Below are 21,510 nucleotides of genomic sequence, written 5' to 3' on the forward strand. Positions count from 1 at the left end.
CCCTCTGAACCTTGCCGCCACTGCAAAACTAGTGCTTCACGATCCTTGCTTCCCAGGGTCACTGTGAGGCCAACTCAGAAAGTATATGGGAAAGTGCTTTGTAAACTACGACTTGAACATGGCGACTCATTATGAAGATTGGTGGGGGCCAGGTTTATTTACAGAGCCTGGCCCGTGGATTTTTCTAGATGAGGTTCACCTTCTCTGAAATACCTATGTCTTAGAGCAGCAAGTCCCAGCGCACTGTGACTGTTTGATGTGTATAACCTGAAAACGTGCCACGTTCTATTTCTGGAGCCAACCCGAGCCCTCGAGTTGGAGCCCGTAGCTCTGTGAGCAGGAAGAAGAGAGGCCTCTAGGAGTTTACCTGGGGCTCCTCTGGGACTTCGCTTGGAGACCATAGTATCTTTGTAAATCCTCCAGGTGTCCCTCAATCCTGCCCTGATTTAGACCTTTTATTCAAAGGAAAAGGCTTTTGTTACTTCTTCCTCTGACCCCATTCCCTTGCTCCTCCAACCTCTGACTGACCAACTGAAGTAAAAAGTACCTCTAATATATGGCTTAATCATAAATTCTGAATAATTATACTTTATTACCTCTCATGGGTCTTGAAACCGTAGGTGCTACGTTCTGCTTTCTGCCGAGGCACGGGAATCATACAGAAACAGTAATAAATTATAACTTCAGGCTGCAGTCAGTAGGCTTGAGGAATTGCCATTTAAGTGGAAAGTGCTTGAACAGCCAGATGAGCACGTGCCATGTTTATTTTCGCTTTGAAAAGTAGGACCATGACAGTATGGTTTCAACCGCTTGTCCAACGTGAACTTACTGTGTTCTTCCCTGCTCAGCAACTGCAGTATTTGCTTCTTGCTGTTCACGTTTTACAGGGTTGAGGATGTGTCTCTTCTGAAACGTTCGCTCTAGAATATGCCCCTAAAGGCTGACGTTTTCAAACTTGGGCTTTTTTGACTTGATACCGGATTTTTTGGTATTCAGTTGAATTGGGGAGAGGGCACAGCTGGTGTCATAGGCTCTGAGGATAGGAACCTGAGTGTGTTCCTAGGTACTTGGAAGGATTTGCCTCTCTTACACTTTCTTATCATATCCAGTCTTTTTGCTTATTTCTGTAGTATTTATGTTGTGAACTTTACTTGAAGCGCATGTGATGAGTACCTACTGAGGGTCAGGCACTGTGCTGGAGGCTTTGATATATTTCACTTATTTCTCGTAACAAGCCTGTCATGTAGGTAGTTATCCCCTTCTGAGCCCCATTTTTTTTCCCAGCAAAGAAAATCGATGGGGATTGACTGCTCGTGGGTACCTGGTTTCTTTCAGGGGTATGAAAATACTCTGAAATTAGTCTGTTGTGGTTGCCCAGTCCTGTGAACACACTAGCAGGCAGTGAGTTGTTTGGTATGTGGATTACAGTTCCATGAAGACTTCTTTAAAAAAGGAAATTGAAGCTCAGAGAGGTAAAACCACTTGTTCAAGGTGACATACCTAGTGAAGCTTGTGTTTGAATCCAGGTTTTTCTGAGATCAAAGCTGTTCTTTCTTCCACTTGGCTAGCTCTACTAATTATATAGTCATGGAATCTTTTTTCGTTAAAAGTGTGGACAAAATAATATTAATTGAACGATTAATAGATGAATGCATATATATTCTTAGATTCAAACAATATGGAAATGTATAGAATAAAATGTGGAAGTACTCTTTCACCTTCCTCTATCTGGTCCTTTTGTAAGCCTTAACATAGATATAGCAATCTTAAAATATTTACATCTATGTTACTGCTGCTTTTTTAAAATAACACAAATGGGACTTTATACGTGTGTGTGTGTGTGTGTGTGTGTGTGTGTGTGTGTGTGTGTGTATGTATAGGTATATTACTAGAATACTTGCTTTTTTTTTAACTTAATATGTCCTGGAGATCTTTCCTGTCAGTACCTCATTCATATTATTGTTAGTAATATATTAAAAATAATACATATACTAGGAAATAAAAATTCAAACAGTGGAGGTTGATCTAAAATGTAAAGTGAAAAACTCTTTGCCATCTACCTCCAAGTTCCATTTCTTAGAAGTAACTACTTTTCACTGTATTTGCATTTTATTCTTTTAGTGATTCTCTCCCTCTTAACTCATAAAATATGCTTAATACTTCAGTTTTTTCATCCAGCAACTTTAAGGACTATCAGTTTTTTCATGAAGAGAAATATGGAATCGGCTCTCTTATACTCTTTCTTACTCTTGCTCACTTTTGTTAGTTAACGTTTTAGGGTTTTTTCTGTTAATTGATTACCTTTGTACCAAGATATAGAGGTTCTCTCTTGACTTCTGGTATTTCAGTCGTAACATTACTTTCACATTTTTGAAGTGCATAACGATTACGTACTGATCTGTAATTTTGATGAGACGACCATGCTTCCTTTGTATATGGATTCTGAACTTCGAAAACCAGTACCTCACAGTGCTAATGTGTGTGTTATTAACTGTAGAACCAAACGGAGTGACTGGATGCATACATAGAAGTTTTCATCCACTGTAATTATTAAACCTCTGTCAGATGAGAGGACACGTTGCAAATGTCAGGTCGAAATTTTATACCTCATCGAAAGCTCAGAATCGTGCTCCATTCTTTAGCTAGCTTTGTATTTGAACCATGACTTTCTTGTGTAGCTCTCCCTTTCCCCGGGAATTCATCATTGCCTTTCTGTATTACTGCTGGAAGAATCGTGCCATAGTGATAGCTCTGTGCCACTAGGTGTTTTGTCACACTACTTATTTAATGCTTTGATAAACACTGGCTTCTTCAAACCCACCTGGCACAGTTATCATATTGAGATTTCTTCTCATTGCACTCCTTGGCAAATTCCATTTTTACTTGGGTCCTGTGTCTTTTGTCTTTTTTGGAATTTTCTAAAAATGCCTTCTGTCTACTTTAGATTCCAGAAAATGTGTACCTTCTACAGTACCTAATACAGTACTTTGAATATGGTAGGTTCTTTAATAAATATTGAATCAATGAGTGAAATGAACGAACCAAGGATTGGCTTTTCTCCCTTTCATTCATGGCAATACAGGCAAAAGGAAGTACTTATTCTATCCTTGAAAGCACCTGGCTGGAAAGGGTTTTGAAGACCCTCTGCAAAACAGATGGCCATTCATCTAATACTCTGGGGTCTCCAGAGACAGCTTTTAGAATCTTCCATGACAGTCTGTTCCTTCAGTGACCCATGCTTTACTTCCTTGTGGCTAATCCAAATAACCATGTGGCAACACAGAATTTTCCAAAATGACACAGTGTCTGGATCAATCTGTACATTCTCCTTCACGTTTTTTATAAGAAAACCACCAAAGGTAACAAAAATGTGTTTTTTTTTTAACTGAGGATGGATGTGTTACTATGAATTATGAGCTCCTTTTATTCTTTATGGTTCATTCAATCAGTAACACTGTATTGAGGTAATTCTACATCTGGGTTGGGTAGGTGGAGTTTTCCCCTTTGGCTGGCAGTTTTCATATGCCCTCTTTGGCTATTATGTTATCTCTATAACATAACTCCTAAAAGCACGAGCTCTGGGAAGGAATTTTTTAGGCTTTTAATTTGATTGCATAACCTGTATTCCCTCTTTGCCACTTCTGTAAAGGCAGTGGAGGAATGACCATGAATGAAGCCTTTAAAAATTTTTATTTATTTATTTTTATTACAATTAAAAATTTTATTTTATTTATTTATTTTTTGGCCATGCCACGCAGCTTGTGGGATCTTAGTTCCCTGACCAGGGATTGAACCCAGGACTAGACCAGGAATGAATTTGACTTTCCTGAATCAATCAGTCCCTGCAACAGATTTCAAGGCCAGACTATATACCCTATGATGGAAGATTCATTAAACTCTTCCTGTGGAATAATTCTTCTAGGCCCAATAACCATTTAAAATTTTTAAAAAGATGTAAATTATAGTCCTTGGTCAGTTCATTATAGTGGCTTTATCCTAAAATTGGTCCTGGCACAAACCTTTCTCCTTATATTTGTTCATACTGTTCCTTCCACCTTGTCATGTTTTCCCCTTGTGAGTTTACATGTGTAACTCACCTATTTAGGGGTGACATTAAAAAAATTTAATACCCACAATGTCAGGGGCACCAACTATTCAGTGTGTTTGCCATAACTCTCTTTCCGCTCTGGACTGTAGCAATTGATATAGAAGTCTTATCTACTAGAGCTAAGGTTTTTCAGAGCCGGTATTATATATATTCTTGTACTATACACAGCACTTAGTACCTTGTGGAGAATAGGAACTTGCTGAGTATCTGGAGACAACAGTCTTTTTTTCCTCCCTAAGTGTTAACCACAAACCATAACTATCTTCCTCAGTTGTCAGTGGAAAATCAGATGTGAGATAGGAGTGACTAAAGAGAGAAATTGAAAGGTATATGAAGGAACAGAACTTAGAGGTTTAAGTGGCTGCTTCTGTTTCATTCATTAACTTCATTTTGGAAGTTCTGGTGCCCAGAGTTCACTGTAGTAGAGGGTGATGTGATGGCGCTGTGTATACAAACTAGGGAGAGAAGAAACTTCATTCAAATTTTCTGTTATCCTAACCTCTGTTCCTTCTCATCTCTCCATTTCCACAATCCCCTCTGCCCTCCTGTCTCTTGGGAAGAGTTGCCACGTGGAAGAGTAAAGGCAGCCGTTCCCAAAGTGGGATTAAAGTTCTTTTTGCCTATTTAGAAAGCAAGAATGAATGATTAACCTCAAGAATGTATTCTCTTTGAAGCCTAACTATAAACCAAGCATTCCGTAAAAGTTAATTTCAAAAAAAAAAGAGAGAAAGGTGTGTACCCTGAGGTCATCTTCACCTCTGTACCTGTTTTTATGAAAGAGTTTTTAGTCCCCTGGAAAATTATATTGGGGAAGGTTTAAAAAGCTAACCAAAACTCTTATCACCCACACCGACTGCAGTGTTCTGTCATTTTTATTTGGGGAATGAATATCTCTTTTCTGAGGATCTCTTCATTGAACATTTCCCTTTGGATTTTTAAAAAATCATCATACTTACTGTTCTAGTTTTTATTGCTAGGTACAAAAGTAATAATATATGTCATCCAGTCAAAGATGCTATCAATTTTAAGATGTATTCCAAATTCAGAGATGTTAAATATGAAGAAAAATTAGGATTGATGGTCATTGTAGAAAATTTACAAACTATAAGAAAGTATAAGCTGGATAACAAAAGTACATCATAATATCACCACACAGAGATAACATCATTCATAACTATTTGGTCTAATTCCTTCTAGTGTTTTTTCCTATACTTGGGAATATATGTTTATTTATTTTTTTAGAAAATTAATATCATGTTAGGTATAATGTTTTACATCTTGTTTTTTCCAATAATTTTATATCTTGAACATTTTCCCCTATTAAATATTCTTTGAAAATGTGATTTTTTAAAAATGGCTTAAATAGTAAATATCCCCTAAATATCCCCCTTAAATATCCCCTAGTTTTGTCATGCCATTCATTTCCAGTGCTTTGGTATCATATATATTGCCCTGTGAACATCTTTGTATATACATCTTTGTCTGCACTTGTAAGTATTTCTCTAGGAAAAGTTACCAGAAGTGGGATACCTGGGTGAGGATGAGAATGTCGATATGTAAAGACGGTACATATTGTACTGTCAGATGCTTAATCAGAAAGATTGTTCTCAGTTTACCTTTCTACCTACAATGTATGAAACATGGTTATTAGTTACTTCTACTAGCCTATTTATCTCACCCTAGGCAACACTGGGCATTACGATTTAAAAATATTTTTGCCAGTTTAATGATGAAAATAACATGAGTGTGACTTACTACTATACCTACACATATTCATATCTCCTTGAATGGCTATAGGATTCTCGAGTAACAAGCTTTCCACCTTTAAACTCTGTAGATATTGTCCCCTTGACCTCTGATGTTTGATGTTAGGAAGATATCTGAGATCATCTTCAAATTGATTATATTGTGGCAAACTGTGTTTTTTTCCTTTGGACATTTGTAGTATTTTATATTTAATTTTGAACAGAATATGTTTATATATTTGGTCAGCCATTTTGTAGTACAGACTCAGGCCTTTTCACAACTTTGGAAAATATTCTTCTGTTATTTCTTTGACTATTCTTTCATTTCTGTTTTCTGCTTTCTTCCCTAAGATTCCTGTTACATCTGTTTTGGCTTCCAGAATCTGCCCCTCGTGTCTTATTTATTCTGTCACTAGTTTTTGTTTTCCCTCTGAGTTCTGGGAGAATTTCTCGAGTTCTCATTTACTTCAGTAATTTGATTTTTCTGCAGCACGCCTTCTGTTGTTCACTTCAGCTATCATCATTTTAAATGAAGCCATACGTATTAAAAACAAGTCAACTCCAAGCAACCTTTCCTGATCTCACGCTGCTCCATCCTCACAGCTGCTTGCCCCATTTTCACAGGTGCAGTGCCCTCTTGAATCAAGCGGCTTCTTGAAATACTGAGAATTTTACAAAATTTTTTTCTGTCCGTTTGAGTAACACTTTTTCGGAAGAGACAGTTTCTGTCAAACTGGTTCCTTTCCTTAGAACTGTAATACTTTTGCCTGAGTCTAGTGATTTTTCCTTGTCTGTTTTTCCTTATAGAAAAAGGACTAGCACCGGCTGATAGGCAAGTCGGTGTTAAGGTTTGTTCTGAAAAACTTAGTATAGGTTCCCGACCAAATCCTTCACTTGAAGGAGGAGGAAGAAAATGTATCTTTGCAGGACCAGATGAGAGAGTTGATGAACTGGAGTGTACTGAATGACTTGTTTCTGTCTTTGGGTGGTATAGATGCTCACAGTATGAGCAAACCCTGGCAGCTTTTGGACCATTCCTGGCATACCTGCTCGCTCCAGTTTCTTACCTCCACAATGCCTGGTTCTCTTCGCAAAGCGATGACTTGCACCAGCAACACGTCTGGGGGTCTGTGGGTCCCGCGGGTGGTGTGCATTTAACACTGTCCTGCAGAGGCTACAGGCCTCTGGGTGCCCTGTAGCCTCTCCTGCCCTTCTGCTCTGCACCTTCTGAGCTAGAGGGGGAGCACTGCTCTCAGGATCTGCTTGATATATTTATCAGGATGCTGCCCTTTTTTTTTTTTTTTTTTTTTTTTTTAGTCCCCCTTTGTTCCTCCACTATGTCCCATGCCCAGCTCTGTTCTAACACTTAGCCAGTTTCACCTCACTCATTTCATGGTAAAATCCTTACGGACAAGATCATGTCATTCAACTCTGCAGCTCCAGAACTTAGTACAGCTTCTGCCATAAAGGGATACCAGGTAAATAAATTGGGGCCAAATGAGTGCTCTTGAATTGGGGTCCCCAAATGATACACAGGCAGCTGCTTTGGTCAGCATTACCCAAGGACAGTGCCCCTCAACCCTCCTCTGCATGAGAATCCCGTGGGGCACTTTCAAGAATACAGTGCCTGGGCCTCAACTCCAGAAATTCTATTTTTAAATTATTATTATTTATTTATTTTTTGGCTGCGTTGGGTCTTCTTTGCTGCACGCGGTCTTTCTCTAGTTGAGGAGAGCGTGGTTACTCTTCATTGCGGTGCATGGGCTTCTCATTATGGTGGCTTCTCTTGTTGAAGAGCACGGTCTCTAGGTGTATGGGCTGCAGTAGTTGTGGCGCACGGGCTTAGTTGCTCTACGGCATGTGGGATCTTCCCGGACCAGGGCTAGAGCCCATGTCCCCTGCATTGGCAGGTGGATTCCTATCTACTGCACCACCGGGGAAACCCAACCCCAGAAATTCTGATGAAGCTAATCTGTTGTGGGTCCAGGGTGTCAGTATTTTTTTTTTTAATTGAAATATAGTTGATTTACATTAGGGTGCTGCCCTTCTTTCATCTCATTCCACTTATACTGTATCCAGCACAATTCCTTGTAATTTCTGGCGTATTGAGAACCTTTCCCTAATGTTGAGCACTGAAGGAAGTCTTAAATTCTTTTACTATTTCATTGATCGTCTCATTGGGAATCTAGGAATGGGGTAGGTAGAGGCCTGGGTCTCTACTGTCATCTTGCCAGGAAGCGTCCCCTCCCCCGTTTCGTTGGCTATTAAATTCTGAAAACGTTCTCAGTCATGGATGTCCCCACATCTAGGAAAAATAAGGTCATAAATATTAAGATTGAGGGATGAGAATGGACAGGTGAGTAAGAATGAAAAGCTTCAGTGGTCGTGTGCACCTGGGAAGATTGAATTTCAGTATTGGGCTTATTTAGCTCAGGAGTGCCTTTAGCCAAGCGCCTGATTGTTACTTTAAGAAATTTGGGGATGCAGTAGCCTCTGGTGACACACTAGACAACAGAACCGGGGAAATAAGGGCTGGGTTAAACTTAGTGTGACCAACTGTCCCAGTTTGTCTGGTGTGAGAGTGGGGATCTCAGGATTCGGGCCTTCAGTGTTACAACCAGGAAAGCCCTGGGCATGAATTGATCACCCTAGCATCAATTATGCCACTGCATCTGTGGTCTCTTATATATGATGAGATTTCATGCTACAGTGAACGTCCAGAGTTCTCCCTCACCCACTGATAGAGCACGCAGCATTTAGCCTGCAAAGAGTAAGAGCTTCTTTTCCATTTGTTTTGTTGAATAAATTCTACAAACTCTGATTCCACTTGAGTAGAGAGTCAGTTTTTAGCTGTATTCTGAGATAGCTCTAGAAAACAGGCATTCTTTAGTGATTTCTTTCTAAAAATTTTTAGCATTAGTCTTTAAAGCTGGGCATGTCTTTAGTGTATCCTTTAAGACGTGAGATATACAATCCATGGGGCTTGAGCCACTTTCATAGACTTAGAATTTTAGATAAATTAGAAGCTCTTCAATGAAAATTACGGGGTTCTTTCTAAAAGTCATAAAGGATTAGAGACATTTGGGAGCAATCTCAAAAGAGTTGTTTGATTAGAGAGTTGCCAAGGATTTAAATAAAGGTACAAGCCTTGGAGTATTACTTCTAATGTTGTGTTTGCCACTTGGCCTGCCTCAGATTAGTGGCCCCTCAGTGGAACAAAAGCACTGAACAGATCTGTTCATTAAGATGATTTATTTTCCTCCTTATGATGTCTTTAGAGCCTACTGTTAATAGCCTGGGAGTGATAAGGCTTTTCTTTGGGTAGGTGAGAATGGCATCTATGTATTTCTTTTGTTTGTTTGTTTGATCTCCTTTTTAAATTTTATTTTATTTTTGGCCGTGCCATGCAGCGTGTGGGATCGTAGTTCCCCAACCAGGGATCAAACCCACACCCCCTGCATTGGAAGCGTGGAGTCTTAACCGCTGGACCACCAGGGAAGTCCCCAGCATCTATGTATTTCTTAGAAATTGTTTCAACTCTTTATGAGCACCTGGACCTGGGGAAACTCCTCCAACCCCTGCTTTTTGTTTTTGTTTTGTTTGTTTGTTTGGCTTTGAATCCCCCTTTAGATAAAATAGTTCAGATCTACCAGAAATTCTCTGGTGTGTCCTTAACCAGAATCCTCAGAGAGAGCAGACTGGGAAAGAGAATGGACATTCAGTCCTCTTCAGGCCATAAGCTACACTTCTGAACCCACGTCAGCAGAGGTTGGATCTGTTTTGATCCTCTATATTAGCTTTCCTTGTCTTTACATTTGCTTTTAATACTCCAAATGTATGACTGCTGTTTTTATCCTCACCTTTCATTGCATCTTGTGCTGTTTGTTCATACAGTGTCCGAATGTTTTGTGACTTACTCATCTTCAATCTGTTGTTCCTGTGAAAATACCAAAAGTTGCTCTTAATTTCACTCTTTCCGTCCCTTCACTTACTCATCCATTAGCAGGTCCTATTATTTTCCTCTAAAACATTCTGAATCTGATCGCTGCTCACCGTCTCCCCTGCTGTCACCAGGTTTTTGTGGGGACACATTTTCAGCTCATTTAGGTGAATATCAAGCAGTGCGGTTGCTGGGTCTGATGGTAAGAGCGTGTTTAATTTTGAAAGAAACTGCCAAACTGTCTTCCAAAGTGGCTGTACCATTTCGCCTACACACCAGCAGTGAATGAGAGTTCCTGTTGCTCCACATCCTCACCAGCATTTGATGTTGTTGATGTTCTGGATTTTAGCCATTCTAATAGCTGTGTAGTGGGTATTTGTTTTAATTTACACTTCCATGACAAAGGTAGTGGAGCATCTTTTCATGTGCTTGTTACAATCTGTCTATCTTCTTTGTCTGTTCAGGTCTTTTGTCCATTTTTTAATGAGTTGTTTGTTTTCTTATTGTTGAGTTTTAAGAGTTCTTTGTATATTTTAGATAACAGTTCTTTATCGAACATGTTCTTTGCAAATATTTTGTACGAGTCCAAGGCTTGACTTCTTAATCTCCTGACGGTGTCTCTCACAGAACAGTTTTTAATTTTTATGAAGTCTGGTTTATCAATTTTGTCTTTCATGGATTGTGCCTTCAGTGGCACCTAGAAAGTCACTGTCACCCTCAAGGTCATCTAGATTTCCTCTTAAGTGTTTTATATGTACACGTTTTACATTTAGGTCTATAATCCATTTTGAGTATTTCTTTGCATGTAGATGTACAGTTGTTCCAGCATCGCTTTTGAAGAGACTACTGAAGTCTTCCCTTCACTTCAGTCTTCTGGAAGAGATTGTAAAGAGTTGGTATTATTTCTTACTTAAATGTTTGGTAGAATTCACCAGTGCACCTATTTGGGCCCGGAGGTTTCTGTTTTGAAAGGCTATTGTTTATTGATTCAGTTACCTTAGTAGCTACAGGCCTATTCAGTTTGTCCATTTCTATTTGTGTGAGCTTTGGCAGATTGTGTCTTTCAAGGAATTGGTCCATTTCATCTAGCTTATCAAGTTTGTGAGCATAGAACTGTTCATGTTATTACTTTATTTTCCTTTTAACATCCATAGGTTCTATAGTGATATCCTCTTTTTGTGTGTTCTGTCCTTTTTTTTTTTTTTTTTGCCTGCATAGAAGCTTATTGATTTTATTGATCTTTTCAAAGAATCAGCTTTATTTCAGTGATTTTCTCTATGGATTTTTTTTGATTTTATTAACTTCTGCTTTTATTTTTATTATTTCTTTTATTCTGCTTACTTTAAATTTAACTTGCTCTACTTTTTCTTGTTTCCTAAGGTGGAAGCTTATTGATTTTAGATCTTTCTTCTTTTCTAACATGCTTTTAATGCTACAAATTTTCCTCTTGGCACTGCTTTTACACATCACACAAATTTTGCTATTTTGTATTGTTACCTTCATGTGGTTAAAAGTATTTTAAAATTTCTGTTGTGATTTCTTCTTTGACCATGTGTTATTTAGAAGTGTGTTCTTTATTCTCTAAGTATTTTAGAATTTTCCAGCTATCTTTCTGTTACTGATGTCTAGTTTACTTTCTTTGTGGTCTGAGAGCAGACATTGTATGATTTCAATTTTTAAAAAATTTGTAAAGGTGTGATTTTTGTTCAAGAATGTAGTCTATTTTGATGAATGTTTCACATGACCTTGACTTCTCATAATCTGCGGTTGTTGGATGAAGTCACCTATAGATGTCAATTAAGTTGATTGATGGTACTCTTGAGTTCCACTATGTCCTTACTAATTTTCTGCTGATGGATCTATTCACTTCTTTTAGGGAATGTTGAAGTCTCTAACTATAATAGTGGATATGTCTGTTTCTTCTTGCTGTTCTATTAGTTCTTGCCTCACATACTTTGTTGCTTTATTATAAGACAGATATACTTTAAGGATTGTTACCTCTTCTTGGAGAATTACCCCTTTATCATTACATAATGCCCCGCTATATCCCTGATAATTTTTCTTGCTTTTGCTCTGTCTGAAATTCATATAGGTACTCCAGCTTTGTTTTTGATTAGTGTTTCCATGATATATCTTTTTCCATCCCTTTACTTTTAATCTATATGTGTCTTCATATTTAAAGTGAGTTTCTTATAGACAATATATAGTTGGGTCTTGTTTTTTCATCTACTCTGACCATCTCTGCCTTTTAATTAGTATACATAGGCCATTGACATTTAAAGTGATTACTGATATAGTTAGGTTAATATCTATCTTATTTGTTAATGTTTTCTATTTGTTGCCCTTGTTCTTTGCTCTTATTTTTCTCTTTGGTCATCATTAAAAAAAAATTTTTTTTTCTGTCATTCTCCCTCCTCTGAGACTCAAATTACATTTATGTTAAAATGCTTAATATTGTCTCATAGGGCATGGATGCTCTTTCAGTTTTTTATAGTGTTTTTCCTCTGTGTGCTTCATTTTGGGTTGTTTCTGTTCCTGTGTATTCTACTTCACTTATCTTTTCTTCTGCAGTGTCTAAAGTGCTGTTAATCTCTTCAATGTGATTTTTATTTCACTTACTATATTTCTCATCTTTAGAAGCTTCATATTATATATATATATGAAAGATACATACATAAAAAAAGAAAGATATGTATTTATCTTGTGTATCATATATATCATATATCTTTTATTTCTCTCTGCTACTTTTTGGTTGAATGCTGGATATGGCAAATTTTATTTATTGGTGCCTGATTTTGTTTTTATTTGTTTTTTTTTTGAACCTATGGGTACTGAGAGCCATAGGTGATTTTTATTTTACTTTATTTATTTTAGTTTTTAAAATTTTTATTTATTTATGGCTGCATTGGGTCTTCGTTGCTGTACTCGTACTTTAGTTGCGGTGAGCGGGGGCTACCCTTCGTTGCGGTGTGTGGGCTTCTCACTGTGGTGGCTTCTACTCTTTGTTGTGGAGCACGGGCTCTAGGCATGCGGGCTTCAGTAGTTGAGGCTCGTGGGCTCAGTAGTTGTGGCTTGTGGGCTCAGTAGTTGTGGCTCGTGGGCTCTAGAGCACAGCCTCAGTAGTTGTGGCACATGGGCTTAGTTGCTCTGCGGCATGTGGGATCTTCCTGGACCAGGACTCATACCTGTGTCCCCTGCATTGGCAGGCGGATTCTCAACCACTGCACCACCAGGGAAGTCCCGCCTGATTTTGTTATATTCTTTTAAGTAGTGTTGGACTTTGCTCTAGTGAGTAATTAAATTATTTGGAATAAGTTAGATTCTTTTTTTTTTTTCTTTTTGCGGTACATGGGCCTCTCACCACTGCGGCCTCTCCCGCCGCGGAGCACAGGCTCCAGATGCGCAGGCCCAACGGCCATGGCCCACGGGCCCAGCCGCTCTGCGGCATGTGGGATCCTCCCAGACCGGGGCACGAACCCGTGTCCCCTGCATTGGCAGGCAGACTCTCAACCACTGCGCCACCAGGGAAGCCCTAAGTTAGATTCTTTTGAGGCTTGCTTTTAAGCTTTTAAGTGGATCTGGGGCAGCCTTTAATATAGTACTTATTTAACCCTACTACTAAGATTATGCTTTTCTAAAGACTCTATTGTCTCAGGTAGTAGGAACCATTCTGGCTGCTGAGAACACAGAGTATTCCTGGCCCTATGTGAGGTCTGAGATTTGTCTAGTCTATAGCTTTCTGGAACTTATTTTCCTGCCTGTGGGAAGTTTTCATCCACACACGCACAGATGAATACGTAGCCAAAGACTTGAAGGAACCCTTCTGTAGATGTCCGCTTAGTCTCTCCCTGTGCGGGTTCTTCTGTTTCAGCATTCTGCCTTACAAATCCTTGCTGCCTTGGCCTTCCTAAGTGTAGTCTCTGTCTTCACAATTCAGCAAGAGAGAAAACTGAAAACTCTGAGCTCTGATATCCCCATCCCTACTCTGTGACTTTGAAACTGTTTCTAGCTAGTAAACTAAGGCTCACCTATTTTATTTCTCCTATATTTGGGGTCACTCTTTTCCAGTGTCAGAAACCTTTGTTTCCTATTTTTGGTCTGTTTTATAATTTTTTAGGGTAAGAAGGTAAACCTTGTCATGGTTACTCCATAATGTCCGTAAGCAGGAGTCCTGCAGTTGGCATTTTGCATTTCCTTTCTTCTGTTTAGAGGTAATTTTATAGGTTGTTTTTGCTGACATGTAGGGCGTGTGGTGGTCTTTGCTTCCTAGTTTAAGTCATTGTCTTTCTTAGTATCTTGCTAAGAAGCCTCTGTTGCTTACATAGGAAATCATGTGTTGCTGGGGACAGTTTGGTTCTCTTCTTTATAATAGAGGACGTGATGTCCTAAGCAGAGGTGTTTCAGATTTTGCCTCACATGTGGCATCATTTCTTAGAATACGCAACAACTTGGCCATTGGTTTTTCTCCCACTGCATGTGGTTTTAGGCATATTCTTCAGCTGATGAATTCACCACCTTCTCCATTCTTGGGTCGTGAATCTGTAGGCTTGAATTCTGTTCTGAGAGCCAACGCTTTGCAACATGCTGAGTTGGTTGGTTTGCTGCCTGGAAAATTGTTAGGGCAAAATTGATACTTTGACTGGGGAAGGAAAGAGGCAGATTTTCAGATGAAAGATGTTCAACTCCAAATAATACAAAAAAAAGTTGGCTTATTCTAAAGGCATGGGTAGAATTAGATGTATCATGAGAAAGGGAAAGTTGTTCAGCCCATAAATAGTGGCGAGTGGGTATCATAAGACTACAAATAAGTAGGGTAACCCTATAGCCTGTTTGCTAAGGACAGTCCTGGTTTATGCCTGTTGTTCTGCAATAATTATTAATAACATCCCCTTTCACTATTGAAAGTATCATGGTTTTTGATGTGGTTTTTGATGGTTTTATACCATATGACTATATATGTCATCCTACTTACAAAGAACGGTTTAAAGAATACATGGTAATTGTTAATTCTTTGTTCTTGTCATTCTTCTTGAATGATGGATTTACTGTTTACTTTGTATTTTAGTGAAATAGTATTCAGTGACTGATAAGTGTGTGTTGGGTGTTGCTTTTTTTTTTTTTTTAATTTTTGGTATTTTTCCTGCAGATGATCTCAATGCCACCCACCAACACTGTGTTTTGGCTGGTTTACCACCTCGGTTTAGTTCCACCCACCGAGTGGCAGAGGTAAGTGTAAATAAAAATGTGACTCAAACTTAATTGGATGTGACAGAAGTGGTCGCATGAGCAACTTATCATAGAACTTTGGAAGAATATTTGATAGGAAAATTGCTTCCATCTAACTAGACTTTAGCCTCTATTTACTTGCTTTTTTAGCTTTGAGTTGTGTTGGACCCAGTTTTGAAAAGTGTGTTCACAGCCTGGGATAAGTCTATTTTGCTTCTTTGGGGTTATGTTTCTTGGAAAAGATGTCAGCAAGAGGGCACCTTGGCAGGTGTCGCTGGTTAGAGATTTTCTAAGGGGTTTGTATCTGTCAAGGTCAAGGGCAGGGGATGGCCAGAACAAAATAGTAGATTTGTGTGCTTGTGCATGTGTTAGCTGTGACTGGGCTCAGATGGTTGAGAATTTACATTTCCCTTAACTTTTGGGTCAGGCTTCCGGGCATGTGAATGTAAATTAAGGAGAAAGTTACAGTGGTGCCAGGGAATTTCCAAACTCCCCAGTTGTGTTTCTAACCCAGACTTTATTGCTAAATTCTGCCAGCACTTGCAGTGGCAGATAGTCAGCTGATTAGACTAGTTCAGAATGGAAACTTAAGAGATGAGGGAAGCCTTTAGTAGTCACCCTGGAGTATTGTGTGTGCTCAGTTAAGAAGTGTTCCAGAGAGCAGGGGAATGATCATGAAAAGGATTACAAGTTGACCTCGTATCCAAGCTTGTCTTCTGTGCTTTGCTTTTATAGCTTGACTTTTCATTGTACCACAAGGGGACCAGTGTGAGAAAGTTGGGCAGACGGGATACAATAAAGTGGCAGGGAAACACAAGCACAAGACCTTTCCAGTCCTGAGACTGTGTGAGTCTATAAGGCAGTGTCATGTCTTTTGGTATTTAGGTAGCTTTTCTAGTGGACTGGTCATTTTGCTAGGTAGCAGAGAGGACACGAGTGTCTGTTTAAATCAAGATGCCAGCAAACCCATCAAGCATTCCTTCCCCCTTTTCTCCCTTTCTTCTCTCTTCTATTCAATCATTCATCTAAATATTTGAGTGTCTGTTCTGTGCCCAGTAGCACTAGAGGCATGAGAGAGAGAGAGCCATCAACATGACAGGTATGGCCACTAGCTTTGCTGAACTTCCATTTTAGTTTGAGAGACAAATATTAAATAGATAAAAGCACAAATAATTATCTTAGAGACCTAAAAAGGTAAGTTCTGTTAGGAAGGAAGGAAGGAGTGAGTGAAGGCAGGCAAAAAAGAGTGAGCAAGCATTTATAGAGCATCTAATAGGTGCTTTGTATTGTACAAAAAAGACTTCATTTTTTGTATGATACAAGATGGTATAGACCTCTGTCTTTCTAGCTAGAACTCTCCTAAGAATTCTTTTGAGTATGTGGCTACTTATGTGTATCTTTGCACCTTTCCTAATCCAATCTGGAAGAGTGGACAAGACGATTAGTGCTGTGCTCAGAGGGTTGGTACAAAATGATGAAAAAGAAGTTTCACAAAATGTATTTGATAAGGATAACAATCATATTTAATTCATAGGGTTCTTGTGAGGATTAAGTGAGTTAATACGTGTAAGTCTTTTTGAACAGTGGCAGGTATAGAGTATGCATTCAAAGAATGTTAGCCACTACTACTATTATTAAATTACTACCACTGCTGCTGCTGCTGCTGCTACTATTACTGCTACTGTCTTTTCAGTTATCCTGATGAAAAGCTAGTAGGAGACAGGAACAACAAAAGCTCTTTGTGTGGAAGGCTATTCTGTCTCCATTTATACACTAGAATGTATGTAATGAAGCAAGAGAACTTAAGTCATCAATGAGTCTTTAATTGGAAGTGTTGCTATTAACTGAAAGCTACTACTCAGAAGAAGGGAAGTGATTTTAGTTCTTTCATCCATTCTGCAAACTTTCGTTGAAATTCCCAGTGCTCAAGGTATTCTTTTAGACACTTGTGCACAGGTAGAGTGCAGAATAGAGAGTAGCAAACAGCATAAGGCTTCACAAGTGACATGACATGTAAGACTTGAACATGTAGGGATTAGGGGATTTTAGGACATTTTAAGACATTTAAAAGTCCTCATCCCATTAGGTGGAAATCTTGTGATCAGAATGGGATGGGGATACAAAGGGAGTATTGAGTGGCTCAACTTTGACTGAATCCCAGGATGCCAGAAAGGGAGTGTTGGCAGATAAAGGCTGATCCCTGAATGATTGGATTGTGAAAGATCTTGGATATCAGGTTAGGTGTGTTTTAACTTAAGTTGGTTCAAGTGGGGGTTATTGATGATTTATTTATCGCAGTAGTGACATATTGGAGATGTCTTTAAGAAGATGAAAATGATAGCGACATCAATTAAACCTATTGGTCTGAACTAAGGTCATGGCAACAGGAAAAAAGAAGAAATTCCCTTGACTAATGTAGGAGACAGTGACAGACTTGGTAACTGATTGAAGTGGAGGGAGGAATGTAAGAATGAATGAGTGAGTGGATGAACAGATGAATGAATGAGTGAATGAATGAACACACTAACCAGGTAACTCTTTATTGGATGCTTGTCATGTGCTGGGCTTTTGGGTGACTCTGAGGTTTCAAGCTTGGGTGATTTGGAGATGACATTACCATAAGTAGAAATAGGGATCTAAGACACGAGGGGAAGACAGTAGTTCAGTTTTGAACAGGCTGAGTCAGAGCTGCCAAGAGGAGAGGTCCAGCAGACAAATGTAAATTGGGGACTAAAACGTGTGAGAGATCAGGAAACCTTTCCTTCTCCACCTCCTATGATAAATACACACATTCAGAATGCAGTTTGAAAAGTACCCCTCTGGCCTTATTTCCTTTTTTTCCAAGTGGACCATCTTAACTAAAGTAGCAGTGCTTTCAAAATATCCTGAGGTTTAGCTTTCTCTGCTTCAGTCATAGCTGTATTTGTACCTTCTAATTTTTAGGCAAAATTTTGAGCGTTAATTAATTTTTAAAAAAGAGGTGGATATGCATAGTGATAATAATAATATAATCCCAAATCTGTATCTTTTATATTATCTCTACTTCAGTTCAAGCTTATGATACTTTACTAATTAGACATACATAATGTGAATGATGTGACTATCCTGCTTTCTATATTATAGATCAGGGTCAGCAAGTTCTATGGCTTTTGGGCCAGCCAGCTCTCTTTGTAAATAAAGTTTTATTGGAACACAGCCACGCTCACTTATTTACGTATTGTTTATGGCTGCTTTGGAGCTACCATGGCAGAGCTGAGTAGTTGAACACAGACCTTATGGCCTGCAAGCCTAAAATATCTACCATCTGACCTTTTTAAGAAAAGGTTTGCTGACTCTGTTTTACATGATCCTGTGTATACAGGCTTTAAAGTTAAAAGGAATTTTTTTAAAAAAATCATCATTTTAAGGTTAACTTTTTATTTCTACCCAAAATCAAAAATGATAATATTCAATGCTGGTAAAATTACAGTGAAACTGTACATTCATACCCTACTGGTAGTTTTTCTAATTAGTATATTTTTTGGAAGGCTATATGGGGATATGTGTAAAGCCCCATAAAGATATTCATATCTTTGATCTCATAACACTGTTTTGAGGAATCAAACCTAGGAAATAATTCAAAGGAAGTATATATGAAAAGATATTTATCTAGTATGATTAACAGTAGTGAAAAGTTGGACAGAACCTTAATGCCTTTATATTATGTGACTTGCTAATTAAATTGTTAATGTCACCTCATTCAGCAGCATTGACCATGGTAGTTTTGAATACCTATGTACAAACAGTGAAAAGTAGCATGTACATTGATATGTATATATTCATTACAGCTGTGTGTGGATGAAGAATTACATGCAATAAAAATAATTTATTTTAAATAGAGTATGGCAGGATTATGTTTTTATCTTATTTAAAACTTCTAATTTCATCTCATATTATTGTTTTCAGTAATAGAAGAGGGAAAAGATTTTTTTCTCTAACACTATAGTTAACGTTATGGTTTCCCTCAATACAGAGAAGAAAAAAATCCATGCAACTTTATAGCCCTCACTTGTTCTACAAATGTCCTTTCCTTCATACAGTATTAAATTAGACATCTTTTCTGTGCCAAACAAAATGATTCGCTATTTTCTGCCTATTCACAATATGTAGGAAACAGATTGTCTTAAGGAAATGTTGTTCTGAAATTCATTTTAGTTAATCACAGAAGAAATCTATTCAGTTTTTAGTTGCAAAAATGTGACTAGAGTATGTCTGATGACTCTCGACCTTTATTTGATTTTAGTTTTTTTCTGGTTGTGACAGAATGTTCTTGGGATGCAACACAGAATATATGTTTGTTTTTAATTTAAATTCTATGTATAATTATATTTTGAATAGGTAGTTACGCAAATGGTTCAAAACTCAAAAAGTACCTAAGAGTGTACAGTTAAAACCTATTTCTCCTCACACCAGCCAGCTCCTCTTCCCCAGAGGCAACCAACGTTATCAGATTTTTGTTATCCTTTCAGTGATACTTAATACATATATAAGCAAACACATATGTAATTTTTAAAATTTCTTATATAAATGGTAGTCGACACACTATTCTGCCCCCTTTTTTTTTTTTTTTTTTTTTTGGCGGTACGCGGGCCTCTCACTATTGTGGCCTCTCCCGTTGCGGAGCACAGGCTCCGGACGCGCAGGCTCAGCAGCCATGGCTCACGGGCCCAGCCGCTCCGCGGCATGTGGGATTCTCCTGGACCGGGGCATGAACCCTCGTCCCCTGCATCGGCAGGTGGACTCTCAACCACTGCACCACCAGGGAAGCCCCTATTCTGCACTTTTTGTTTTGTTTTATTTTAGTAAACCTTGATGATAATTACTTATCAACATGCAGTTCTTAGAGTAGGGAATTTTTTTTTAAGATATGATACAAAAGCATAAGCCATCAAAGAAAAAATAGGTGAATTGGACTTTATCAAAGTTAAAAACTTTATGTGTCAAAGGGTACCATCACAAACGTGAAAAGACAGAATGGGAGAAAATATTTGCAGATCATACATCTCACAAGGTGCCCATATTTAGATTTATATGAAGAACTCTTACAGCTCAATGATTAAAAAGAAATAATCCAACTTTTTCAACAGATAAAGGCTATGAATAGACATGTGTCCAGAGGAGATATACAAGCGGCCTATAAACACATGAAAAGATGCTCACCATCATTAGTCGTTGGGGAAATGCAAATCAAAACCACAATGACATACCACTGCACACCCGCTGGAATAGGTATAATCAGAATCACAGTAACAGGTGTTGGTGAGGATGTGCAGAAATTGGAACCCTCATACATTGCTGGAGGGAATGTAAAATGGCGCAGCCACTTTGGAAAATTTAACCTTCAGAAGGTTAAATTCAGAGTTACCTTATTGCCCAGCAATTCCATGCCTAGTGTACACACCCAAGAGAAGTGAAAACTTGTACATGAATGTTCACAGTAGCTTACTTCATAATAGCCAAAAAGTGGAAACAGCCCAAATGCTCATCACCTAACGAATGGAGAAACAAAAGGCAGCGTATCTGTACAGTTGAATGATTATTTGGCAATAAACAGGAACGGGGTACTGACACATGGATGAACCTTGAAAATATACTAAGTGAAAGAAGCCAGTCACAAAGGACCACATATTTTATGATTTCATTTATGTGTAATATCCAGAGTAGACCAGTCAAATCTGTAGACCCATAAAGTAGGTTAGTGGTTGCCTAGGGCTGGGAAGGCTGGTAGAAATGGGAGGGGGTGACTGCTAAAAGGTATAGCGTTTCTTTCTGGAGGGATAAAAATGTTCTAAAGTTAACTGTAGTGATGGTTGCACAACTCTGTGAATATACTAGAAGACATTGAATTGTATGCTTTAAGTGGGTAAATTTTATGACATGTGAATTTTATATCTCAATAAAACTGTTTCCACTCCCCATGCCCTCCCAAAAAACTAGGCCTGATTATAGGTTCTTTCTTTACATCAGATGAACTCTAATCACCCAGGAAAAATATATATATTCCCCCCTTCTTCTTTTTTTTGGTTGCAATCATGGCTCCACCAGAGTTTGTTTAACTGGTCTTTTATTGATGGGAAATTTTGTGTTGTTTTTAATCTTTTATTATAGTAGATGGCATTTCAATTAATTACCTCTTATATAGGTTACTCCATACTTGGGAAAGTAAAGGTGCGGGTAGAGTATGTTTATAGACAGAATGTCATTTTAAAAATGTAGGGTTGTCTGTGGGACAAAAGTGAGTGGTAATTCATTTCCATTTTTTGATTTTTCTTTGTAGTAAATTGGAGCCACTGCCCTTCTGCTCCCCACACATTGGGATCTTCATATTAAAACACATATTAGTCAAGCTTCTGTTTGTGGCACAGAAACTTCATTTTTTTCCCCCAGGCATGCCCAGGTCACATTGTATCAAGTGGCAGTAACTGTGCAAAGAAATTTTGTACCAGGGGATT

The 21,510-nt window shown here is 38.4% G+C and overlaps 1 protein-coding gene across 1 annotated transcript in view; it reads left to right on the forward strand.

Moving 5' to 3' along the window:
- FTO (FTO alpha-ketoglutarate dependent dioxygenase) overlaps positions 1 to 21,510 on the forward strand; it is a 374,717-nt gene that overhangs the window by 138,391 nt on the left and 214,816 nt on the right. Inside the window, exon 5 of the mRNA XM_030832950.2 lies at positions 14,940 to 15,019. Within this exon, the coding sequence (XP_030688810.2) occupies positions 14,940 to 15,019 (80 nt within the window). The remainder of the gene's footprint in view (positions 1 to 14,939; positions 15,020 to 21,510) is intronic.

The sequence above is a fragment of the Globicephala melas genome, chromosome 19, assembly GCF_963455315.2.
Source record: "Globicephala melas chromosome 19, mGloMel1.2, whole genome shotgun sequence".
In the NCBI taxonomy this organism is placed as follows: domain Eukaryota; kingdom Metazoa; phylum Chordata; class Mammalia; order Artiodactyla; family Delphinidae; genus Globicephala; species Globicephala melas.